At 38.8% G+C, this 27,356-nt stretch overlaps 4 protein-coding genes and 1 long non-coding RNA gene across 6 annotated transcripts; all 5 read right to left on the bottom strand.

Moving 5' to 3' along the window:
* Positions 1-179: 179 nt before the first annotated feature.
* Positions 180-1,484, bottom strand: LOC133729900 (uncharacterized). The gene has a single exon (XM_062157529.1). The coding sequence runs from the start codon at positions 1,482-1,484 to the stop codon at positions 180-182; it is 1,305 nt and encodes a 434-aa protein (XP_062013513.1).
* A 149-nt stretch (positions 1,485-1,633) lies between these two features.
* LOC133729894 (uncharacterized) lies at positions 1,634-2,506 on the bottom strand. The gene has a single exon (XM_062157522.1). The coding sequence runs from the start codon at positions 2,504-2,506 to the stop codon at positions 1,634-1,636; it is 873 nt and encodes a 290-aa protein (XP_062013506.1).
* Positions 2,507-3,966: 1,460 nt separating this feature from the next.
* On the bottom strand, positions 3,967-5,419 carry LOC133725290 (uncharacterized). The gene is made up of 3 exons (XR_009854338.1): positions 5,089-5,419; positions 4,886-4,978; positions 3,967-4,292 (listed from the first exon to the last, which is right to left on the bottom strand). It is a non-coding gene; the product is annotated as an uncharacterized LOC133725290 (long non-coding RNA).
* A 13,721-nt stretch (positions 5,420-19,140) lies between these two features.
* On the bottom strand, positions 19,141-22,060 carry LOC133725289 (uncharacterized). 2 transcript variants are annotated; one of them, XM_062152499.1, is made up of 7 exons: positions 21,570-22,060; positions 21,021-21,262; positions 20,733-20,936; positions 20,559-20,651; positions 20,260-20,382; positions 19,557-19,931; positions 19,141-19,338 (listed from the first exon to the last, which is right to left on the bottom strand). In XM_062152499.1, the coding sequence occupies exons 1-7, from the start codon at positions 21,874-21,876 to the stop codon at positions 19,315-19,317; spliced, it is 1,368 nt and encodes a 455-aa protein (XP_062008483.1). In that variant the 5' UTR covers positions 21,877-22,060; the 3' UTR covers positions 19,141-19,314. The 2 variants fall into 2 exon arrangements, with proteins under 2 accessions (XP_062008483.1, XP_062008482.1); XM_062152498.1 differs by lacking the exon at positions 19,141-19,338 and having other exon boundaries at positions 19,446-19,931.
* Positions 22,045-27,052, bottom strand: LOC133729885 (uncharacterized). The gene is made up of 6 exons (XM_062157512.1): positions 26,879-27,052; positions 26,748-26,796; positions 25,494-25,585; positions 24,905-24,977; positions 22,186-24,480; positions 22,045-22,093 (listed from the first exon to the last, which is right to left on the bottom strand). Exons 5-6 carry the CDS (start codon positions 24,465-24,467, stop codon positions 22,045-22,047), a joined length of 2,331 nt encoding a protein of 776 aa, XP_062013496.1. The 5' UTR covers positions 24,468-24,480; positions 24,905-24,977; positions 25,494-25,585; positions 26,748-26,796; positions 26,879-27,052.
* Between the last annotated feature and the right edge of the window lie 304 nt (positions 27,053-27,356).

Raw genomic sequence — 27,356 nt, 5'->3', positions numbered from 1 at the left:
GTTTGATTAAGCAGAGTCTCTATCAGTTCCACAAACTGAAAAAACATGTTATATTCCTTGTGTGGATGATTAACAATGATCTTATGTATATAGAATATCGTGTCTTTTATCAATTGGTTGGTTTGGTGAGAATACTCATTCCATTTTTTTTTTTTTGATAAAACGAACTTTCATTGAAATTAGCGATGAATATCGCTTAAGATGGCATCCCGTATAAACTCGGGAGCATACAAGAACCAAGTATGAGACAACTCAGAGTGAAGAGCCGTCTGAGCAAGAATATGAGCTACATTATTCGCTCGACGATTAACATGAGTTAGAGAAAAGAAAGGATAATTATGAAACAGCCCACGAACCTCCTCCACAATATGGCCAACAACTGAAGCATCTTCATCCTCAGCATGAATAACTTGCACGAGTTGGAGGCAATCTGTCTCAAATTGAACCTTCTCATGGTGCAAAGATATCGCAAACTGAACTGCAGCTTGCAAAGCAAAGAGCTCAACCTGGAAAGCAGAACTAGCAGTGCGCACCACCCTCGTCAAACCTGCTTTAAAGTCCCCTATGTGGTCTCTAACTACACAACCAATGCCACCTTTCATCTGATGGGAATTATAACTACCATCAACATTACACTTGAACACATGTTCTGTAGGTGAGGACCACCTTTGAACCACCTTCACTTCTGGAATGGAAGAAGCATGTACCAACTTATATTCATTAAACCAACTCATGGTAGCAATAGCTATATCTGCTGGCAGTCGTGGCTTATCCTCCCATAGGGCAGCGTTCCTGTTATTCCAAAGCGCCCACAAGAACACCATGAATTTCTCAAACTGCTGTAAAGAGACCCGATTGACACATTCCAACATCCATTCCTTAAAAATAAAGATAGGTGTGACCGGACAAGTGATCTGCAAGGAGACCGCCCCCAACAGTTCCCTAGCAACTTGACAATCTGCCAAGACATGCTCAACTGACTCCAGAGGACAAGCACAAAGTAAACAGGAGGTTTCACCTTCATAGCCTTTTGCTAACAAGCGTTCCCGGGTAGGGAGGATATTCTGACATGCTCGCCATACACCCACAGCCACCTTCTTTGGAACTTTAGCCTTCCATATTGTCTTCCACAAAACTTGGAATCCATCAGCAGGAGGAGGAAAGCTGATTCGATTAGACGCAATATCGCGAGCCACATAATAAGCTGAATTGGTGGTAAACAACCCTCTTTTATGTGGATGCCAAGCAATTTTATCACAAGGTAGGTGCCTACTCAATGGGATGGATTTAATAAGCAGCGCCTCTGGGGGTGAAAACAACTCATCAATCAAGGGTTCATTCCAGGTAGCTGAAGGGTGATCAATCAACTCCGAGACAAAAACAGGGCCATGTAGAGGAGGCTGTGACCAAGGTGTAAGCGCATACCGCTCTGCCGGTAGCCAGCGATGCTCCCAAATGCGAATATTCGCTCCATTACCAACCATCCACCTCGTACCAACTGTCAACACGGACCTGGCCTCAAGAATACTACGCCAGGGAAAGGAAGGCTGTTGACCCAATTCCGCCTCCCAGAAAGAGCGTTCTGGAAAGTATAGTGCCTTGTATATTTGAGCAATAAGAGATGTCGGGTTCTTTAACAGTCTTCATCCTTGTATATCTGAGAACTAATCTTCAGACACACCTGTTTCATGGGATCATCAGTAACCGGAGTTGCCCAACCTTTTGTAACAATAGCATCACAATCCCCATGTCTGGCCCAAAACTCTTCAAACCTGAAGCCTCTTTTCACCTGTTGCCTTTGCAAGAACGGTGTTCTGCCTAACTCCACCAAAAGTGGAATATGATCTGAGTCCCCTGGTGGAAGATGAATGGTACGAGAATAGGGAAACAAAGCTTGCAATGAAGCTGACCAGAGGCTCCTATCTAAGAGCTCCTTAGTCTGGTGATCCCACCAGGTAAAAGGACTACCCCGGAAACCCATATCTCTGAGAGAGCAATCGGCAACAGCTGCACGAAATTCATTCATCTGTGAAACCCTACGGGATGCCCCCCCAGTCTTCTCCCTTGAGCATAGAAGTTCATTAAAATCGCCCACAATTATCCATGGAAGGTCAGATTCCGAATGCAAATGTCTCATGAGATTCCACGTGATATTCCGGCGAGCTGTAGATGCGTATCCATAGATACCAGTGAACCGCCATCGGTCCGGATCTCCTGGTGCTCCAATCCATGCATCAATATGTCGTGCAGAATAATGATGAATATGGACTGGGACTTCATTCATCCATAACAACGCAAGTCCTTGACTAAACTGTCCTTTCTCTTTAACAAGGGCATGATCAAACCCTATCTTAATCTTCAAAGTGTCAATTTGCTTCTTATCACACAACGTCTCTGCCAAGAAAATAAGTCGTGGCCGCTCCTTACGAACCACATCCAACAGATTCCGACGTGTAACCGAATTAGCAATCCCATTGCAGTTCCATACAAGGATCCGGTAAGCCATGCTGGTCTCAAAAACCGATGAATCGCGTAGGCGCGAAGCTAGGGCAAAAACAAAGGCTAGGGCGACAGCGGCGCTCTGCTAGGGTTTTCAAGATATACAAATGACTGTACTGAGAATACTCATTCCATTTGTATAACATGTTAATTAAAATGTTTTATATTGTTAGACAAATATTTTCTAGTGGATTGTAGGTGTAAAACAATCCATACAGAATCCAAACAAATCTTGCTAATAAAATACGTTAGAATCTATTAAAATCTGTATGGAATTAAAACAATCCATGGATTCTCAGAATATACGGATTATAAAAAGTCAAACAAAATCATTTAAAATCTATATTGAATACACCCCCCTAAGAAAACTATCCAGATTAATAATGTTATCAATTTCAATATTAAAACGAAAGTTTTAGTCTTAATAAAATGAAAATTGGAATAAAGAACAAAACTATATATTTGTTCAATGACATTTTGAAACTGTACTATATTACAAGAGGATTTACAGTAATCCAGTTAGAACAATCTTCAACAAGTTCATCAGGGACATGATTAGGAAAATTGTGTTTGGTGATGAAGTCCTTCAATATGTCCATGCTCAGGAAGAATGCCCTTGTTTCTGCTGATAGAATATGTTTCTATAAACAACTGATCCCTGGATTTGAACCTCCATCATACTGCAGCATAGGCAATCCAACAAAGACAAAATTAGACAACAACCGGTGATAGTGCAAGCCATGGAGTAAATAGTTTCTCTCATGACAGCTGCTGGTTATGTTTAGAAAGGGAAATGAAACATGCAAAACAAATAAGTCTTCTGTACATACATGTACATTTACAGGCATAATTAGCTATAATGGGCTATGCTCATTGTACCGCCAGAGGTACTAATTCCCGCCAAATAAATAACATACAGATACACCGCCATGCGAGCTACAGCCTGAGCCTCGGATCACCCCCAGATCACCGTCAACGCGCCGCCACGCGCCATGCCAAGATAGCATCAGAAGCTCCTGAAGCTGGGGACTGAAGCACATCAGTCCAACATCGAAAACAAGGAGAAGATCAGCCTCCTCCTCACCTATAAAAGGTTCTCTCCTCTATCCTCATCAATTACGCATTTAATACTTACCTACTGTTACTTTGTCAACATAAATACATTGACTAACTTAGGCATCGGAGAGTTGAAGACCGCCCAGCGCGGTCTCCCTCTGACGCCCTTTGTATCAGGGCCGGTCCTGAGCTTTTTGATGCCTTGGGCGAAATTTTTTTTGTGTGCCCAACTAACCGAAATATAAATGTAATGATTCTTACAAAATGTCATAATCTAAATCCTTTATTTAGGGGTTTGGAACCCAGTCAAGCTGGGCGGCTCATCCCCACGCCGATTTTATTACATAAAGAAATATTATACAATGGGGGGAGGACATAAAACCAAAACCCCATATAAAAAAGATTACAAAGCATCTGAAATGATGCCTTCTTGCATTTCTTGAAGCAAAATCATCAATTATCTTCTCATAGTCAACATTTACCAACATATTTCTTTCAATGGTTAAAATAGCTAATCCATTCAGCCTATCTTGAGTCATGGTAGTCCGCAAATAAGATTTTAATAATTTTAATTTTGAAAAACTTCTTTCGGCGGATGCTACCGTCACCGGTATAGTTAATAAAATCCTATAGGCAACCATAACACTTGCAAACATATCCATTTTCTTTGCAAACTCCATAATTTGAATGGATGTCCAAGGCCTATCTGTTTCATATGCCTCATTCAGCAACATTTCCTGCAAAATTTGTAACTCCATAAGCAAATATTTCGCATCAATGTCAGAACCATCACCATTTCTCAAAGCAGTTTCAAGATTCAAACAACTTTTCAAGTCATCATCATCCAAATAAGCTAACTTTGATGCATCAAACAAGAAGCCAAACATAGATTCAAAAGTTTTCATTTGTTCAAACCTGCTTTTTAATTGAGAAAGAGCTATATCAACTAAAACCAAAAAGTAATCAGTTCTAAAGGACTCTTGAGCAGATTGTTGTTCCCTTTCAGTATTTGGAATTTCATCAAAATGCTTTTTTCTGCAAACATGACGTTTTATAGGAAATATAGGCTCAACTCCCATGTCATTTGCAATTTGTTTAGCTTCAGTCATGGCAAAATTAAACCCATTTTGCCTATACTTTTCAAAATAAGAAACTAGTCCCTCTAAGTTCTTCACGGCAACATCAAGAAGCATATCTTTGGATTGTAACTTTTTACTAACCAAGTTAATTTTATACAAAATGTCATGCCAAATAACCAAACTTAAAATAAAATCAAAGCTTGAAAGTTCACCAGATATCAAAGATTCAGAATAGAACATTAAAACAATACCTGAAAATCTGGAATTTGCTTTTTTCCTTCTTGTTCTTTCTCTTCTCAGTCTTTTGATCGAGATTGACTTGCAACTGCAACTTCCAATTGCACCTAATATTGAAAATTGAAAACTAATGAATGTCCAGATTGTTCGAAATCAAAATTGAAGAACACCCAATACAAATCAAAATTAGATATCAAAATTGAAGAACACCCAATACCTATTTTGCTTTGTACCTCAACCTACATCAATGGAAAGCTGAAAATTTCGTACGATCACCGTAGAATAACATAAACATAGAGAGGAGAAAGATTGGGTGATTGATGAGAATGAATTGAAGAATTGAGTAACCATTGAAACCAATTTAAAGAAAAAATTTGCAGGGTTTCAAGGTTTGGGACTTGGGAGAGAGCAAGAGCTTGGATAATCAATTTTCTTCCTGCTGTTGTGCGTTGGAACTTGGAAGAAGAAGAAGGAGGAGAACTGGAGAAGTAAAGACGCGTTGGAAGAAGAAGAAGAAAGAGGAGAAGTAAAGACGCGATAATGCGTCTGGAAATCTGATCCTTTTTTTTTTTTTTACACGTTACACTCTATACATATATAATTATATATAATTAAATATATATATATATATATATTATATATTAAATCTTATTGCTGAATTCTGGTGCCCCCCAATATCCTGGGCCTTGGGCTGTCGCCAATAATGCCCATGGGCAAGGCCGGCCCTGCTTTGTAATTTACTTGACAGGTAGCGGAATCTTTGAGAACATCACGAGTATCGATCCGCCCATCGGATCAGCGTTAACGAATGTTTAGCTACCGCTGAACTTTTAGACATTAACATCTTCTGAGCATCTTAGAATGGCTGTATATGAGGCAACTGCCTCAAGTCCCCATAAATGGTTAAGTTGGAAGCTGAAATTCTAACAGAGCTCCAAAATCATGCTCAAACTTCTTTCATTCTAATTCATTCAAAAACGGATTAGAGTAGCTATTATTTAGATCTCAAAATAAACACCAGAATTGAACAAATGCTCTAAAAGCAAACTCCGTTTCAACATAATTCAAATCATGCAACACCCAAACCAACCAATATCAGATTCAAAAATGGCATCATAATAAGGCATGATAAATAAACAAAAACAATAGCAAAGATCATAGCTTTTCCAATGCTCCACTTAGTGTCCAGCAAAATACATAAGACAAATTCATGTGATCATAAACAATCAAGATCAATTGAAAACACAAAAATGAACCACCTTTACCTTGGAATTCTCATTGCCAACCTGGTTCTCTAGTTCTGCAGCTTTGAATTCCCAACCATCATCATCGTCGTCATCAAAATCTGAGATTCAAAAATGGAATCGTAATTTAAAATAGGTTTTGAAATTACCGCCAGAGACGGAGATCTAGTAGGCTAAGTCGTCGAAATCGCCGGAAGACCGCTCCCGCCGATTGGCGCCATTGCTGGAGTAAGAAGACGGTACCTGCATGAGGTAGCTGACCAGGGAATCGAAAACCGAGTTCATCATCCTCGTCGTCATCATCGGCGGTCGTCTGTGATGGTGGATGGTGACCCGGATTTCGGTGGATTTGAGAGAGAGCGAGAGGGGTTATTCTAAAATGGATCGGGAAAGAGAGAGAGAGCTGATGGCATGAGTTGTAATTAAATTTAACTCTAGTGGTAGGTTGGAAAGAGGTGACCTTAATTATCATGGGGATATTTGTGTGTCCTGAATTATAATAAGATACTTCAAAATGACCTTTTTTATCATTGGCCCTTATAAAAATTTACAACCAAACAATGAAAATTACAACTAATGGAATTTTAATTGATGGAGTTCTAGATTCTATCATTTCAAAATTTCTCAAAAATTTAAAATTTTCTCATCTAAATGCAGCGTAGAAGATGTCTTCACCCTAAGAGCAACTTCAACAGCTTCCCTATAATTTATGTATAATAGGGAAGCAAAAGTTAAAGTTTTAGCATATTTTTCTTCTCCAACTCCAACAGATTCCCTATTTTACAGCAATCTCTAAAATCTCCATATTCTTCCTTAAAATTTTAGAGATTGCTGTAAATATAGGGAACTTGGTTTTCTCTTTCCTAACTTTCCCTAAAATAGGGAAAGTTATAGGGAATCTGTTGGAGCAAAAGAGGCTCTTTTTTCCCTAAAGTTGAGGAAAATCAAAATATGGGGAAGCTGTTGGAGTTGCTCTAAGTTTTTTTTTTTTTTTTTTACTTTGTCAAGGTGAACCCAAAGGCTTCCTAGGCCCAAGATAAACCCCATTCGGCGCATGTGAAATGCTCCAACTATTGGAGTTGCTCTAAGTTTATATATGACTTAGGTTTTTTACTTTGAGAAAAGAAAAAATTGCATTACATTAAGTAATTGAAATGTTACATCAGATATGACTAGGTTTTGTTGAATTATAACAGAGTATAAAGGAGGTTACTCATCAGGGACATGTTTAATAAAATAAACGGATTAAACGGGTTATTTTCCGATTTTCGAGTTGACAAGTTAATCTGGAGTCATTTATTAAACGTGCAGCTCTAACTTTTCTTATTTTGTATGAATTTGATCAGGAATTCCTAAACAAATTACAGATCTTAATTAATTAGAAAAAAATTCCAATCAAGCCCCTCAAGTCTTATCTATCAAATCTAGAGAATAAAACATGCAATAACTTACCTATCAATTCTACTTCTGAATTTCTTCAATTAATAGAACTTTTCATTGTCTTCCTCTGCAACCACTAAAATCCTGTCTATGAAATTTTGGCTCTCGGCTATATCAAGCTTCAGCACATCCACTTCCCTATGCACCACTCTGTTATTATTTGGCTGGGGAAATTCACTTTCCACAAAGGACTTGATGATACTGTTCTGAATCGATTATAAATTGGTAATCTCTCAATGGCAGCCCAGGCCTCGACTGCTTCTTCGGGAGTGTGTGGCACTCCCAAACACCTCCTCCATGCTCCAACTTGGTGTTCGATCTGCTTCCGCAATGGCGCCTCTGGTGTGGGCTCGATCAGCTTCACTTTCTCTGTTCCCTCCATTTTGGATCACCTAAAAAGAATTTGAAGAAAATAAAGCATGTACCCCGATCATAAATTGGGAAGATGAGTCTGAATTCGTCAGAGATACTGATTAGTTCTGCGTTGGAATGCATTTCCATGGTAGAGCTTCTAAAAGACCGAGCTTCTTACGCAAGTGGTGATTACACGATTAGTGGCAGCCATGCTGCATTTATTTTTAAACAACATTTTGGTGTTATTCAGATTTTTATGAAATAAATTGAAAGGGTAAAATTAACAGATCGAGATAATTAATAAAGGAGTCTAGGACTTCGGATTGCTTTTAAGCTGTCTGGTTTTTCTTGTCAAGGATCAAACAAACAGAGGGTTTAGATCCAAAAAAAGAAAAGAAAAGAAGCTCTTGATTCTAGGTTTTAAAATTTCGTAACGAAGATAAATAATTTGAAATGAATATATTTGAAACTTGTTCTAAAACATCAAATTATTCGAATAGAGATGCGAAGAAAAAATCGTAAATAATGAAATCTACAACTCTATCAATTAAAATTTGGTTAAATAAAGAGCTAATTTGGCTAGCTTGTGAGCTACCATATTAGTCTTCATAAAAACATGAGTGAAAAAAAAAAAGCAGGAATAGAAGATAACACACTATGCCAAAAACCTTATCAGAGGACGGGAGAAAACTGTTGTGTGATTTGGAGTGCCATCGTTGTAGACCGAGCCGTTGTCTGTTGAAAATTCAAACAACGGCGGAACACAGTTGTCTGAGAAACACACAGGTGACGGGTATGTGTTATAAGTGTTGTGTGATCGCTCGGCAGATCCCAGGCGCAGCAGTTGAGGCGTTGCCTTCAGACAACAGTGCTTGTTTTCAAGCTGTTGTATGTTAAGCTCGTCAGACAACATACTTTTATTTTTTGTGTTGTCTGATTGATCTTCAAACTTCAGTTCTTGGACTATATCTGTTGTATGATTTACTTTTGGGATAACTGGGGTCAATTGCTTCTTGTGTGTGAATATAAATTAGAAGACACTGATTTGTTATAAACCGATGTGTGATATGAATGATTGCAGTTTGTAACTATTCCATTTTTAATCGGTCAGACAATATTGAGTCGTCATTATATCTATTATGTTGTCTGATCTTTGTGAATTAAATTGTGCATTAAATTGGTCCAATTACCAAATGAACAGTGGTTCATCAAATGTAAACATTGCAAACCATCAAATGAGCGATATAACCAATACTTTAAACTTCAAAAGAAAAAGGGGTGCGTTTCCCAATCATCCAAGCCAACATTTAAACCAGAAAAGCATTCTAGTGCATGCCCATCTACTTGGGACATCAAAAACTGATACACATTTATATCGTTCCAAAACATGGCACATACATGGTGCATGAAAATGTACCATCTACTTGGGTCTCTTTGGATTTTGTGGTTCTTCTTCTTCACAATCTCCAAATGTTGCAGTAAAGAAGCTTGCTTTTTGAAAATGGAGGGCTTGAGTTGTTAAGGACTTGAGCTTTGAGGCTGTTTTGCTCACATGGGGAAGTGTTTCATACCTTGCCACCACATATGAAAAAAGAAGAACAAAAAAAATTATGTAGATAGAAAAAATAAAAATTGTAAAGCACCAGAGTCTCCAATGTAACAGAAAAGCAAAAACAAAAATTGAAACGAAAAAAAAAGTTAGACATTTTGCTGGAAAAATAGCATACCTTGCCACCATATATAGTCCCCATTTTGTGAATTACTAGCAAGGGTCCCCACACTACGCTGCGGGATTTGTTGCTGCTAACAATTTGTAATCAAGAAAAACATAACTGAAAAGGACTTGATTTTGTCTGTCTGTCATTAGGAATTATCTAGGGAGATGGTGAGTTAGGACTACCAGTGGAACTATACTTAACCTATGTCATTAGGAATTATCTAGACTTGGTTTTAGGATTTGGCAAATCTAGAACTTAGAAGTGGTCTCTGTTAGATGATAATTGTAGCTTGTTATTGGCAGACAAAGCCTCAGTGTAATTACATCTATCTCTTCCAAACTCTTATTCTTCTTTCTTCTGTTTCTGCTAGCTATCTACTTTTCTACCTGTAATTCTCTCCTTATGTACCTCTTATTATGTCTGCCTGTCTGATATCCCTGTTTTATATATCAATTTCTTCTTTCTCTTTATTTTCATATCTCTTTGTTCTTTCTATATTCTCTTCGAAATTTCTTTCTGAATCTCTAAAAGTTTTAGGTGGTGCTAAATTAAATATATGTACAGAGACCGGAAAAAGAATAATTATATATAGGATCAACACCAGCTATAATAGATTAAAAAAAAGTAGTGAGGTCTTAAAATTTTCATTACTCCAGGAAAGAAGATGAGGTGGGGGGCTAGAGAAGGAATAAAATGCAAGTAGAAAGATCAAAGGCTGGCTTTAACTCACATGCTTGAACCCTAGTAATCATGTGTTTGAACCTATATTTGGCAAGGTCCACGTGGCAGATAGGTGGGCCTAACCCACAAGGCTTAATGAATGATAGCGGCTAATTAGCTGCGGCACATTAAAGAGTTACAAAGTTGATTCTCAAATTTATGGCAGAAAATAACGTGTTCAGAGAACAGTTACTAAATCTGAAAAAATCAAATTACCTACAAGGCGTAATGAATGACCGCGGCTGATTAGCCGCAGCACATCAAAGATCTTGATTGTCAGTTTCATGGCAAGAGGAAACGTTACCAAAGCTTGGATTTAACTTGAATGAGCATTAAGGGGTTTTATTGCCAATCATCAGTTACAAGACCTGATTAATTGTTCATGAAAGCATCGATCATTATAACGTCACCACTCTAGAAGGACACGTGTAAGTCAAAGAAGCCCTCGGCCAGTGACACGTGGCCGAGACGATTTTTGAGCGAACATCTTTTGGCACACCCGATGGCATAATATTCGGTGAATGTTATCAGATCCCTACGCCAAATCTCGAAGGAATCGTTGTTACAGGTGTAGGTTACACGACCATACCTTTTCTTCTTGTCTGAATAGAATAATCATAACAAGAGATCCCGTGGTATCAATGTCAATTCTTCCAATGACATCAACATCAACTTCAAATGGGGTCTCTATGACAAGTGGAGTCATGGCACATCCTGTAACATCAGGTGTAATGACCGCTACGGTAGTATCAGCCTCTACTACGGCTGGTCATCCATTTTTTAATCAACAGTCGCATGAGGTCCGTGTTTCAGGGACATCAAGCAGAGATAATTGTACAATCGCCGCTAGTACGCAGTCGTACAACTTTGTATCTTATCCATGGGGGCTCCCGCCAAGATATACCCCTCTTTACGATTCTATAAGTATGCCAACCACTACAATCAGTACTGGATCATTCCCTTGGGGGTTTTCACAAGGATATAATCCATTATATGAACCGGTTAATACATCAGCAACAACAGCCGGGACAGAACAATCTAAGTGGAGCCTACCACCAGGATTCAATCCACTGTATGAACCAGCACCTACAAACACACATGAAACCACTGTAGCTGATGTATCTTGGCAGAGCCTTAACCATGATCTTGACAACGTTGATCATGGCATCGGCCGGTTGGGCCGAAGTCTTGAAAATTGTTTCACTCGGCTTGATCGCAATCTTAAAAATAGTTTTGGGCAACTCAACCGTAGCATGGGAGTCCAATCTGATATGATGAACGAGTGGCTACGTTGGTTTCAGATTGGAACAGGAACACAGGTGTCGCAGAGTAGTCAGAATGAAGGCAATAGAAATTGGTCTTTTGAGCAAGGTCAAAGCAGCCAAACACAGCAAGTACCACCTCCAACTGGACAGTCTGCACCAATGTTGATAAGACCAGCCACGACTATTCATCCTCTCAGTCAACAATAGTCTTTCTTAGAGCCGCGACAGTAGTTAGTTCAACAAGTGTCAACTCAACAAGCTTTTCCTAGTGGACACTTAGGGCAAAATACAAGCAACCAGAATCATGTATACCAGATTCCACGGCCTCAGAACCACCTAGCTCACCAAGCTAATGTTGCGCGTCATGTTCAACCTCTCAATCAGCATGTATATGTGCAACAACAAACTACTGGTCGGCAGCCACAGCTATCCCAAGCGGCAAATCAAGGATATGGATAACAAATTCCCCTGCATCACAATCCACCACATCACGCAGAGCATTGAATACGATGGCAGCCTATCCAGAACCAACAACAACCAATGTAGCCATGGCATGGCGAACATAATAGACTTGTTCTCTTTAATGAAATTCAGAATCTGGTGGAAGGCATGGTGGGTGATCTACGCCAGCAGGTAGATAGACCTATTTATACGAAGCCGTATCCACCTTATATCGACCAAGTTCCCTTACCGCATCGATACCGTGTTCCCGCTTTCCATTTGTTTTCTGGGGATGCTTATCAGTCCACGGTTGAACATATCGGGCAGTTTATTTCACAATGTGGTGAGGCAAATAGCAAAGAGAACCACATGCAGTTGTTCGTCAATTTTCTTACTGGTCCAGCCTTTTCGTGGTTTGTCCTACCACCCAATTCTATCCAAAATTCGAAGGATCTTGAGCGAGCATTCCATGACTGATTCCACAAGGCAGAGCAGAACATACCGATAGCTGAGTTGGCTAAATCATTTTAGACTGCCAATGAGACCGCTCCAGAGTATATAGGGAGATTTACACTCCTAAGAGCCAGATGCAAAGCGCAGTTACTAGAATTCGAGTTTGTAGAGATGGCATTGGCGGGACTTGGCTTTGAGTTAAGGAAAAAGTTTGAAGGTCTGACGTTTAGAGATCTTTACGAACTTGAATCCAGACTCATAAGATATGATGCAATTTTGAGAGAAGAAGTGCATAAAAGACTTGCTTCAAAAGGCACATACTACACTAGTCAGGCCGTAGGCGCGACCCATATTGAGGAGTGGAGTAGCGACGAAGATATGGCCGAAATTAATTCGGCTGAGCTTACTGTGAAAAGGCCTTTTGTATGCAAGGCTTTAGAGAAAACGAATTCAGTTGCACGTTCACTACACGACACCTATAAACCTCTACCACGCACGTATTCGTTTGACATTTGCAATGCTGATTTGATCTTGGATAAACTTTTAGCCGCAAAGTTAATTAAATTATCTGTTGGACATGTTTTGCCATCTGTTGAACAAATGCAAGGAAGAATGTTTTGTAAGTTTCATAATTCCTGGAAACATTCGACTAATAATTGTGTTATCTTTCATGATGTTGTGCAGGACTTAATCAATCAAGGAAAGCTCAAGTTCTCTGACAAGTCAAGTTCTATAATGAAGGTGGATAACGACCCTTTCCCAGCTGCCAAAGTGAATATGATCAGTGCTGGGTTCCCATGGCAGCCGACATGAGTGCAAAGCAGAAGGACCTCTCTATGGTTGAAGGAGTGATGGTGTGTTCCATCAAGCTTTCTCCTTCTAAGTTAACAACTGCTCAAGTCCTTGTGGCCGCAGTTCTATGCAGAAGGTACCAGAAGGAGGTTGGTCTTGATAAAATTTTGTAACTAAAGACTCATAACAATGATATAGTGTAGGAGAAGGGTAAGCTGCTTGATCAAGGTGTTTCTCAAAGGTCTCAGTCAAAAGTACAATTCAATCAGAGAATATCTTCTGCCGCAGAACCAAGTTATTATAGAAGACGTGGAGAAGAGCACTCCAAGAGAGAGAGACCAATAGCCGCAAAGCTTGAGCCAAAGCCCATCTGTAGAAAGCATTAATGTTATGATAACCCTCCTTGTGGCAATGGAATAAGGGAAGTTTCTCTAATATATTTGGGTCAAACTGATCGAGGAAATATGAGATCTCAACTAGAATACCGTCGAACCAATCGCACTGGTTGGGTTGGTAGGAATACCACTCAAAGTAATGGAGGCGATAGAGAATATGGTGAAAGAAGGTTATAAACATACAAACCTCCAATTACTTATGATAGTAGATGGTATGGCAGGATCTCTAGAGACCACCGCATTGCACTTTTGTCTAAAACTCAAAAACGTCAACAGCAACGGGAACTTGCCTTGGCCAGAAGATTGGAAAAGGTGGGACAGGATCAAGAGATACAAAAGAAGCTTGAGGAGCGAAGGACCATGGTTAAATGGCCATGGAGTAATGAGCTTAGAAACATGTCAAATATTGAGAGATGTCAACAACATTAGGCAAGAAGCGTATAGAGTGTACCTTGCCAATTAAGCCTGTAATATTATCCTTTAGTCCCTTCACCACTCGATATTTATGCCGAAGCTCAAGGGACTGGGGCGGGCTCTGTTTGAATCCAAATTTGGCAAGCCCTACATGGAAGACAGGTGGTTAGAGTCCACAACAAATTTAGCATAGAACCGCGGTTGAACGGTTGAATAGCCACAACATAACGTAGAACCACGATGAGTGAGCGCGGCATAATGAATGTCAGCAATGCTTATAATAGAGCGTTACTAAATCTGAAGAGATCAAATGACCTACAAGGCATAATGAATGACCGCGGCTGATTAACCGCGGCACATCAAAGAGCTTGATTGTCAGTTTCATGGCAAGAGGAAACGTTACCAAAGCTTGGATTTAACTTGAATGAGCATTAAGGGGTTTTATTGCCAATCAACACTTACAAGACCTGATTAATTGTTCATGAAAGCATCGATCATTATAACATCAAAAATATCAGAAACGTGAATACTGTTTTATTTGTAATCAATGCGGTCTTAGCTGTAGAGGCTGAGATTGCTTCTTTTCCTTCATTCAGTAGTTTTATTCCGACCTTCCCTCTGGTTCAGGCTTCTTCGTCGTCGATGAAAGTCCAAAATCTCGGTCTGGTCATTCCTGTTCATCTGACCGAGACTAACTATTTGCTCTGGAAATCGGTATTTCTTCCGGTGCTTACAAGTATCGTCTCCTCTCCATTGTCGATGGCTCTGAACCATGTCCACCGGAGAAGGTTCTTTCTTCCTCCAGCAATCTCGTTCCGAACGATGCTTTCATCTCTTGGTTTGAACGTGACCAGCAGCTTCTGATAAGCTCATAAATGTACATGATTTTGTATTGATTTCTTCATGTTTTCTTAGCTAGTTTTCCATTTATTTGAGTCATTTACTTTATTTTTATGTTTTGTAGGTGTTATGGAGAAAAGTAGAAGAAAGGAAGCTAAATCAGTAAATCTGCCTATGCAGATCAGTCAACTTCGACATGAAACTGAGAGCAGCTCAGCATGAACCAGACAGTGAACTTTACATGCTTGGAAAGCCTTGGATGTCTAGTTTATTGGAATTTTAACTGTTTGTTCATATCATTTTTCTACAAGAAGTTATAGCTGATTTAGTACAGCAAGGTCGGGCAGTCCGAGAATCTGACACTTTGACGGAAATCCATGATTTGAGGCCCGAATTCCTTTTAGAAGCCCAACGACGAGTATTAACTGAATATCTCTGTTTATTAGAGATATATGACATATTTTGATGGGTGAAAATTATTAGGAATCTTAGAGGAGAAGCTACTTGATTCCTAAAAGGAAAAGAAGTGAAAATCTCCTAACCTAAGCAATAAAAAAGGGGACGTCAGTTTGGATGGAGGACGGCCGCACAAGAGAAAGAAAGAATAACATCTTCTGCCATCATCTAGCCGTGATCTCAACTCCTTTCATCTCTATTTTTCTTTTCAATTCTCTTGATGTATGCTTTCAGCGAATTCATGACTATGACTAGCTAAATACTTTTGTAGCTAGGGGCAATTTCAAAGCCCCAAACATGTTCAATTCATATTGATGACAATTCAGTTTTTGGTTTTCTATATTATCAATTGAGTGTTTGTTTCACCGTGTCTACAAGATGAATCTTTACTTGTTTGTTTAGGTGCGCAACTAAATGAATAGGTTAGGGTTCTAATGCTAGGAGTAACACTAGATTCGTATATGTCGTGTGTTGATTCCAATTGAGTACCAAAATGTTTTCTTGATACATGTGACTCAAACCCTAGGTTTAGCAAGACTACCAATGTAATTGTGACCCTAGATTTATCCAAACCCTTTTCTTGCTTAATGATTTTGATATGTTAAACTTAGTGAGCTTGTGTCTAGGTTGCATAATTGGAAATAGATTAAGTGGTGAGCTTGTATTCACTTAACGAGGAACTAAGAAAGGGTAATGGGTTTGTACATACCTCCAATAATATGGAGGATTTGCTACATCACCAAGCATAAGTAACACCCACTTTGGGACACCCACAAGACATGGCAAGGCCCAACCGAGACATGCATCGTATAACCCTATGTTCAGGCTACGCGGCGGTATCCGGAAGTCGCAAATCCGCCACAGGGAAGCCACCTTCCCGCCCTTGCCAACATGCCTCCATAACATAGCTTTCTGCATGTTAAATAGACTAGAATAGTGTGGTTTCTTGTCCCACATCGAAGAACAAGTAAAAGAGAAGCATTTCTTCATCTATAAAAGGAATGCCTCCTCTCACTTAAACACAATCACATTACATCCCTTGTAATCTTGTTAGGCCGCAAGGCTCGACACACTAGTATAAGCTTTCAAGTGGACGTAGTCTCCCGCTCATGCGGAGGCGAACCATTATACATCTTGTGTCAAATCTCTCTCTCTGTCTCTCTCTCTTTATTTATAGCTAACTAGAGATCCCCACGGATCACTAACGTTAACATTGGCGCCGTCTGTGGGAAGCCAACACAATGGCTTCGTCACCTACCGTGAGCTAAGTCTGCTTAGCGGAACTCAAAGAAAGTTTTCCCTCCTTCTTTGAGCTACTTCAAAATCATTGGTTTAATCATCATTCTTGAGTCATCATCGGCTCCCAGTGAATGCATGTTTGAATTAATATTTCTTGGCGGCAACTTTTGCCAAGGCATGATCAACATCACTCCAGTGGTACCACTAGAGCAGAATGTGCAGAAATTTGCACTTTGAGGGCCGGTCAACACTGGTCAACGCCGGTCAACACGTAGTCAACGCCCAAGGAGTGGTCAAAATTTGCAGAAATTGCTCAAAACACCAACATATGGGGCGGTCAATGCTTGGTCAACGCCCGGCGGGGTCGGTCAACGCCAGGGGAAGCGGTCAACGCCCATAGGGTCTGGTCAACGTCTGGTCAACGATGACAGGGTTGGTCAACGCCAACTACACAAAAAAAAAAATAAATAAATAAAAAAAAAAAAAAAAAATTTGGGCGGCTATTTACTCTGGACACCCAGAGATCTGTTCTTCACACCCACGACCTACAGCGCTTCTTCTCCGCTCAGCACCATGAGTTCCCCAAACCCATCTTTAATCATCACCTCCGCTCCGCCAGGCTTCTGCTGCTAGGCAAGCTCCGCCGAGGTCCTCAGCTAGCGCCCACCGAGCTCCACTGGCATCTCAACTGACCACCATCTGCCACCAGCACTCAGCGGCTCAGCTAAGCCCATCAGCGGCACTTTCTTCCGCTGATCTCCATGGGCGGCACTTTCTTCCGCTGATCTCCATGAGCGGCAATTTCTTCCGCTGCGCTCCACCCGTAGCACTTTCTTCCGCTGAGCTCCATGAGCATCTCCAATGACACCGCTGGCCTCCACCAGCGGCAAACCCAACTGGCGGACACTCACTGCTGGCATCACCGCTAAACACACCGCTACAGCCCACCGCCGGCCAAGTTCCGCTCAGCAAGCTTGACTGCTACCACCAGTAGACCATCTTCCGCCGGAAACGGACCGCTAGCACACTAAAGCGCCAGCAAGCTTCGCTGCCACCGCAAGCCAAGCCTCCGCCGGCCACAAAACGTCAAACTGCAATTGATATGGGCACCCACGATCAACAATCATCCTCTTCGTCAAAGCACCAGCACCACCGGTGGACTGCTCTGCTCTCGGTCAAATTCTTCGCACCAGTGGTCAAATACCCCATTCTGCTAGCCAATCCTGCCTCCGCTGACCACCTCAGCTCGCTAAAGCATCTCTGCTAGCCAACTCCGCCGAGCACCGCCCATTAGTTCTGGCACCTCCGCTCCGCCGGCCATATCCTCCGCTGAGCTTCTCCTCCGGACGACCCCCGCCGAGATTCTCCTCCGGACGACCCCCGCTGAGCTTTCCCGCTGTGCTCTGGTCGCTGCACTGCCTTCATTTACAATTTTGCAGCAGACCCAGCTATCATGACTCGACCAAAAACATAAGAAGGATCTTGATTTGGCTAGCCTTGACACCCATCTGGGCATTCGTCCTCGAACTATTGGACAGCTCTTCAAAGAATCTCAGCCAAGCTGACAACGAGATAAGTTTTCAAAAACCAGTAGTTATCAATTACTCGTTCAGCCTCTATTTTTGACTTATAGAATAATCATAATAAGGGTCAAAGCAATATATGCCTACCTGTGCGGACTACATGAGACCACGTCTATCATGCTTACTTCTGTACATAATATTCTCTGATGGTGCATAACTACAATACACGTGTCGCTTATTTATGTGTTCCATATGCATAAACCTATAGCCACTTACAGCACACTCTTAATTGATTACACTACAAAAAAATCGTTTTTTTGCGACGTTAAGAACCCGTTGTAAAAGAGGCAAAAAGCGTCGTAAAAGGTTATTTGCGACGGACTTGCGACGGGGAAAGAAACGTCGTTAAAAAACGCGTCGCAAATAATCGAGCACTTTTTGCGACATGTCACTCGCGTCGCTATTAATTATTTGCGACGGAATTGCGACGGTTGACTTTGCGTCGGTAAAAATTCCGTCGAATTTACTTTTTTTTTTGCGACACCTTTTTGCTACGCGATAGTCCGTCGCAAAATATATATGCGACATGGTTTTGCCACGCTACGGTGCATCGCAAAAGAAATTTGCGACGCTCTTTTGCTACGCGAAGGTCTGTCGTAAAAGATATTTGCGACTCTTTTTTGCCACGTGAAGGTCTGTCGCAAAAAAGATATTTGCGACGCCATATAAATGTCGTTAAAAATGTAATTTTTTTGCGACATCTTTTTGTGACGAATGTTTTCATGTTGCAATTAGTTTTGGCGATACTTATTACCGACAAATGTAAATGTCGTAAATAGTCTTTGCGACACTGGTTATTATAATTTTCCCGTCGCAAGAAGTCTGTGTCTAATTTTTTACAAATGATTTATAATAAATTCAATTTGAGAATTTTAATTGATTTTTTATAACCAAAATAAACTTTAAGATTCATCGCAGTTGAAATGATACAAAAGAGTAATCTATATAATAATTGTATAACAAATGCCTTGAGTCATACAAACTAAAATGTCGCTGCAAATACAGTAGTAGTCAAAATACTAAACAAAATGATCTAGTTTAGAGTAGCATGCTAATTGTAAAATTTATTAACATCTTGTACTTCCAGCATCAACTCCTAGATATTTCTCCAACCTGGAAAAATGAGAAGAAAACCCATTGATCAATATACTCAGCCAAATAATAAAATTATTTTTGTTATAATGATGATGAATTCGTTTATTTCCAACCTTATAGTTTATCATGAAAGTCAACAGAGATGAAAGCTATAAGTAAAAATAAATAAATAACAAAAGCTATACCCTAGGTATCTTGAAGAAGATAAACAAAAACAAAAAATAATAAAAACATACTTGTTCACTTGTACTTCCACTTGGGTTTACTTGGATACCAACATGAGACATCAAAAGATTGAGACGATTCGATACATCATCGTACTTTAATTTCATGTCTCCCAATTGAGATTCATGGCTCAATTTAAGATCATCTAGCTTTGTCTGATAGTTCTTTTCCATTTCCTCGTATTTTCTATCCATTTCCTCAATTGTCCTTTTCTCATTAGTCTCATAAGCTTTGGAATTACCAAACACTTGAGATGGAGTCACACCTGTTCCATACATGCGAACACGTCCATGTGCATCTTCTCCCATCACTTTAGTGAATACCTCTTCACGAAAAGTATTATCTTGTTCATCTGGCCTCTCCTCCAAATATTCATTGAATTGACTCTACAAAATATAATTTCATTAAAAAATATAATCACTAAGACCAAAGTTTAATTATAAACATCAGGAAACATAACCAACATAACAAACAAGCCAAAATCCTTCACACAAAAAATGCCGATAATAACTGTTATTCTACCCATCATACCAAGTAGCTTAAAACCAAAGAATTAGAGAACAGAAACCAAAAAAAAAAAAAAGTTTGATAAAGAATTGAAGGTGGTCAAGGACTAAACCAATTAAACAACATACAATTAAAACACAGTGCATAGACGTCTAATATCATTCATTATATAAATACAATTATGCAAATTAAATATATTTTTCTTACAATAACAGCAGTAGCCTCCTCATCATGAATTTCAATTGGTTGACCATCATCATCCTTTGTTTTCATTGCTCTTGTTTTGACAAACATGCTGACACGATCTGTTTTCTCTCCATTCTCCATCATCTATAGCCAATAAAAAAGGAAGCAACAACATTTCTTAGTCTGATAATAGAAAATGTGATGATAAACATATTCTCATATACATTACCATATACAAAAGAAATTAGACATATTCAAGTATTCTTAATTATGGCATTGATTCTATATATATGGTACTTTTATTGGGATACTAGACATACCTCTTTTCGTAGTCTAGCAAAAGATTTTCGACCGGTCCTATGAGGGACACCTCCTCCTTGTGCACGGCTAGATTTATTTGTCTCACACATTTCCTACAAAAATACTCATACACCAATACTTAACTCTTTTGTATTGTTTGATCTAAAGTAAATAATTTCAGTTAATCAATTTACCTTTATTTGCGGAAGACCCCAATACTTTACTAATATCTTCCATTGCTCTCCAACAACCTGACTAGGAATGAATGTTAATCGCTGCTCATCCGTTTCATATTTATCATACCATTGTGTCTTGACTCGGCACTTCCAGTCCCTCCATCTACTACCAACAACCTTTAAGCAATGTTGTTTATACTCATCCGGAACATCAGTATTATCCTAACAAAAAATTTATGTATTAATCAAGAATCAAAACAAAATATAAAGATTAGTTTAAAACAGGTAGTAGAAATTTCTTTGTACCTTGACATCTTTCCAAATGGCATCCAAAATATCGTCTGGCATGGCATTCCATGAAGTATATGTTAGAGGAACCTTCTCTCCATCTCGCGCCAAAATTCCAAGTTGTGAACTAAATCCCTTCCCATTTTCACTAATAGGCATCCAGTTAGCATCAAACTCAATATGAATTAGTTTTCCAGTTCCCCACTCAGGCATACCACAAGCAGCACCTCTACCTTTCTTAGCTCTTTGAGTAATTTGACCTGATCCATAGTTATAGTAAACAAAAGACACTTTACTAGTTATACCTACGCCACATAATCAAAATCTATTTGAGCTATCTACTGTATGTTCAAACCCTCTCCTAGTTTCCTTAAGTAATTAATCAACTATTCTGTTCTTTTGTTGGAAAATGGCAGAAAGAACTAGCAGGCGCGCACACTACATCAATTAAGCTTCAAGCTATGTTACAAGTTGATACAAGTTTGGTGTGACATATTTTCTAGCTAATTCTAATGTAAAGAAAAAGAAAAACACATCAAAAATAAAACTTTTTAAAGTTGAACCAACCTGAATCATGTAATTGAGTTGTAACAGGCTCCTCCTGACTAGTTTCAGACACATGATGCTGCGATGTCTCTGATTGAGTAGCTGTAGGTGTCTCCAATTGAACTTCTTGTTGATTTCCAGTAGTATTAGATCTAGGCCGTTTATACTGACCAGAAGCAGACGTACGTTTAGTTGATCGTGCTTGCGACTGACCCTTTCTTGGTCTCACAGGAGAAGGTGGAATCAACTCCTCCATAGACATACATTTTGTTCTCTTAGGTGCCATAAATCTGCAATGAAACCTTATACCACAACAATAGAAATACATTCTAATGAATCAAATTAATCCATCAACAAATGAATTGATGTAAAAAAATAAAAATATATAAACAAATGAGAATGAAAAATAATTGTTCATAATTAATAATTGATGAGTTGTCATGAATAGTTGACTTCAAATTACTTAAAAACTTTCTCCAAATAAAAACTATTGTTATCATATCATAAAAAAATTACGAACATATTCTTTTAATGTAAATAAAAACCTAAAAAAGTATCCGTATCATATACCGACAAGCTATAGTTAATATTATATAGGCTTAAAATATACAAAGATTGAAGCAATGTATTTACATACCTCTCAATGGGATACATCCACCGAAATTGTACAGGACCCGCAAGCAACGCTTCTTCAGCTAAATGGATAGGCAAGTGTTCCATAATATCAAAGAATGACATTGGAAAGATCTTCTCAAGATGACAAAGTGTAAGAACAATTCTTTCTTGAATATCTTTCAAATCAGATGGTTTGTTTACTTTTGAGCATAGTTGCCTAAAGAAATTAGCCAACTCAATCAATGCTTCAACAACATTCTTAGGGAGTGCTCTTCGTGCAGCTATTGGAAGTAATTGCTGCATCAATATATGGTTATCATGACTCTTGAGACCCGAGATAGTACGTTCTTTTAAGCGAACACGTCGAGATATGTTTGACGCATAGCCATCTGAAAGTTTTACTCTCTTTAAAACTTGTAGAAAGATATCCTTATTGTCCCTATTCATGGAAAAACATGCAGGACATAAATATGCTTTATTAGAACCCCGTTGCTGAGGATGTAAAGGCTCCCTAATTCCCCATTCTTCTAAATCACGGCGAGACTTCAAATTATCCTTACTTCTTCCCGGAACTCCCAACAATGTCCAAAGTATATTATCCAAACAATTTTTCTCAATGTGCATAACATCGAGATTATGACGAATTAAATTATGCTCCCAATATGGTAGCTCAAAAAAAATACTCTTTTTTTTCCAAATGTGTTCATCCTGACCTTTTTTGTTCTCGAATTCTTCTCTTTTCCTCTTTCGAAGATCTTCCTTCTTATACTCTGTAAGTACATTCTGCAATTGTCTTTTCACCTCAGTCCCAGAACATCGATTTGGTGCTCGACCCCATTCTTGCTTGCCATCAAAAGATACTTTATCTTTTCGAAATTTATGATTCCTTGGTAAGAATCTACGGTGACACATATAACAATACTTCCTCCCATGTTTCAACCAACTAGATTTAGTATTCTTACTGCAACAAGGACATGCTTTAGCACCCTTAGTGCTCCAACCTGATAAATTTGCATAAGCCGGAAAGTCGTTGATTGTCCATAACAACATGGCACGCAAGTTGAACATCTGATTAGTTGAGGCATCGTAAGTAGGAACACCTTCATGCCATAATTCTTTTAGCTCTTCAATTAAAGGTTGTAGAAATACATCAATTTTATTTCCAGGTCCTTTCGGGCCATCAATGAGCGTTGACAAACTGAAAAACGGTTGCTTCATGCACATCCAAGGCGGCAAGTTATAAGGTATTAGAACAACAGGCCATGTACTGTGAGCTATGGACATTGTTCGGAATGGGTTAAACCCATCAGCCGCTAACCCAAGTCTAACATTGCGACTATCACTAGAAAAATCTGGAAACTTTTGATCTAGTGTTTTCCACACAGGACTGTCAGCTGGATGCCTTAGCACGTCATCTTTGGTCCGGTCTTCTGCATGCCACTTCATAAGGGAAGCAGTTTTAGAAGACATAAACAATCTCTGTAAACGTGGTTTTAAAGGAAAGTACCTCACTTGTTTTGCAGGAATTTTTCTACCACTCTGCTGGTCATTAGAATCATGCTCAGACTCTTTATATCGAGATTCTCCACAAATAGCACATTTTTGAAGTTTCTCATCCTCATTTCTAAATAACATACAATTATTAGGACATGCATCCCAAGTTTTGTATGTGAAGCCTAAGTCAGCAGTCAGCTTTTGAGCCTCATAAAAAGAATCTGGTAAGCTTACTCCATCAGGGTAAGAAGATTTTAAAAGCTCCAGCAATAAATCGAGAGACTTGTTTGTCCATCCACAAAGAACTTTCAAGTGTAATAGTCGAACAATGAATGACAGTTTTGTAAACTTTTCACAACCGGGATATAAGGGACATTCTGCATCTTTGAGCAATTTAATAAATTTCGCAGATTCCTCATTTGGTCCCTCAACATTTTCACTTTCTACCGGAAAATCATCACCTAGACCAGGATTTGCAGTGGGAATCCCAATCGCCTCATTAATCATGCCAAACATATCATCAATGAGGACCGAATCAGAGTTAACCCCACTACCTTGGCATGCAGCCGCAGGTCTGGAAGGTTCACCATGTTTATCCCATATTCTATATGTTTCCCAAAATCCGTCTACCAGTATATCCTCTCTTGCTTCCTCCCTAGACTTAAAATAGCGATTGCGACATAGCTTACAAGGACACTTTATCCTTGTTGGATCAACGCTGTTGGCGAATGCAAACTCCAAAAAACTATCAACTCCATCTTCATATTTATGCCAGTCCGTTTCTCGTATATCAATCCAACTCTTATCCATGTTTATTCTCCTACTTGTTATCCAAAAAAAAATATATATATATATATATTAAGTGTATGTATAAATATATATATATATATGTAGATTTAAAAAACTATCTATCAAACTGGGCATATAAGTTAATTTTATCTCTTGTAATCAATAAGGCCGACTAATACTCATTAATAATTTATGTAACATGCTTTATACACACACACACACATAGAGATATAGGCATTGTAATTTACTGCACACAACCCTAAGAAAATTCTTACTGTAGGAACTAAATTCAGTAAATTATGTTTACATTGCATTGTTAGGAGTACAAAAACTTCAATTTTGTGCAGAGATTTTTTTTAACATATTTATTAATCATTTAACCATAGAAAAACAGAGCAGACCAAACAAAAGCATGGAAAAACAGAGAATTTCGTACATGAAATAGAAAAGATACTTACGATTTTCTCCCAAGAGAATGCTACACCTTCCTTGTTAGTCTTGCAAATGTTCCAATTAAGTACAATACGTATCCTAGACATGTAATTATATTAGTATATGCAAAGTAAAATACACAAACAATTACAATGTGTAGCATGAAAATAAAATGCAGCAAAATGTAGAAACAACAAGCATATGCAACAACTAAACTACTGACTTTTTTTTTTTTCCAAGAATTGCTCTGTGGTTCAATTTTAATGTTATTGTCAATGGACTTTAGATCCCATATCAGTTTATTATAAGCAAGCAATGGTCAAGTTCCTGATAACCTGTTCCTAAACTAAACTACTGACTTATTTGGAAGTGTTATATGGTAGTACTCAAGCTTTGCTTGATTAAGAATAAGGAAGCATCTAAGCCAAACAAGACAAAGAACAATTTGAAAGAAATGGAAAAAAAGAAAAGAAAAAGAGATCAGATAAAGAAGGTCTATGTTATGTTTATATACATGTATATTTTTTGACCACCAAAGCAGAGCAGCATATCAAATTAAAAAACAACAAACAATGTTGTCATATCATTAGAAAAAAAAAAAGGAACTATAGGCACCTCTTCAATATTAAGAATACCTATCCAAGACCAATCCCAGGAATAATTAGCGATGATAATAGTGCATCAAAGTTGTAACTTTTCTTCTTCACCTAAAAGACCAAAACAAAAAAAAAGAGCTAGATGAATACAACTGTGAGATACCAGATGATGACCATTATATAAGAAAACTAGCTTCAATTGTTCTTCATATATACAACATAGATCAGGTAGATTAATGCAACAACTTATCAATGGTTATTAACAAAACAACTATACAAGAAGACAGAACATAGCAAAAACAAAAGAAAACAAAAACTAAAAAAAAAAAACAAAAAAAGAAGAAAAGGAGAAACATAACTACTAGCAAAAACATGTCAAGTCTCTACCCTCTTAAGTCTTTAGATACATAGCAGCATAAGGTGAAGAATGCTGCAGCAGCAAAAAAAGAGAAAACCAAAATAGCAGCGAAAGATGAAAAAAGCAGCAGTAGCACTCAAATAATTGATCAGGCCACCCAAATACAAAAGCAACCCAGCAAAGAATAGCTTGGCAGCAAACCAAAGAGGAAAGAACAGCCAGAAAAAGATAAAAATGACATGACATAAACACAGCCACTTAACACGAATATGAATTTCCCTATAGTTGGTTATGTTGCTTTGGTACCAAAGGAATATAGTGCATGAGTGATTGATGTCAGAGGGCATGAAGGCTTTCCCATAACACAAGCATATCTATGGTAGTTCTGCCATCTTTTTTTTTTTCCTACAGAACTTTTAGTTATCAAAACAAAATCTTTAAGGATGCAAAGAGAGAATGAGCGAAGAAAAGCAAATCGCTGTCGGAGATCAACGGAAACAAGATGCAAGTTCACTGTCAAGATGGACCCAGAAACTTACAAGTATATGTGTAAATCTGAAATCATAACATATGAGGAAAAATCAATGACTCTGCAACTTGCAATGTACTAAAATTGAGGCAGTACGTTCAATGATCATTAAGTGTTGGATGCATCCAGAAACTTAAGACTAACTTTCTCGCATTCAATTTCAGAAGCACAAAATGGGTTCACACATACCAAGTCACTACAAATTGCAATTGGGAATTTACAGCAAACACAAAATTGAATGTCTTCAACAAAGATGAATCACAACCTTCCCCTTTCATAGACGACTCACTAACTAAACCCTCATCAATTCACACTAGAGGAATCACAAAAAGAAGACTCACCTAGTTCATAGAAAACAAAAAAAGCGATATATTGAATGACATTACCTGACTGAGACGAACAGAAATCACCAATTTAGGGCAGTGATAGAGAGACCTGAAAGAAAAAGGGGGAAATTAGGGTATAACGAGCAATAATCCTACAATCAATTTAAACCTTCATAAACGCAATAACAAACCTTGCTTGATTCTGTAGTCGTGATAGAAACTGAGGCCGGATTGCTAAGAACCAGCTTTGAACGAGAGAGCGAGAGAAAGAGAGAGTCTTGCCGTCTAGCTAGAGGAGACGGGTTAGGAACTGATTTAGAGAGTCTTGCACGCCGTCTAGCTATAGGAGACGGGATGGGAACTGATTTAGATCGTTGTTCAGTTTTTTTTTTATTTTTTTTTATTGCTGATACGACGTGTTTTGAGTTCCGTCGCAAAACCTCCTTATTTTCTACCTATTTACGACAGTGTGCCCGACGGCATTTAATGGGGGACGCAAATATATTGGCGCCAACTTTGGGCGCTTAATTCCGCCTAAAATTAAAGACTTTTGCGAGGGCCGCGTCTCGCGTCGCAAATAAGTGTCGCAAATAAGCCTTTTTCTTGTAGTGTTATTGATAGATGGGATTCAAGCATGCACGTGCCATGTATGGAATTTAGGCCTTTTAT

This window comes from Rosa rugosa, chromosome 1 (genome assembly GCF_958449725.1).
Source record: "Rosa rugosa chromosome 1, drRosRugo1.1, whole genome shotgun sequence".
NCBI lineage: Eukaryota > Viridiplantae > Streptophyta > Magnoliopsida > Rosales > Rosaceae > Rosa > Rosa rugosa.
Note: the sequence above shows the minus strand (reverse complement) of the source record. Positions and strands in the feature narration are given on the sequence as shown.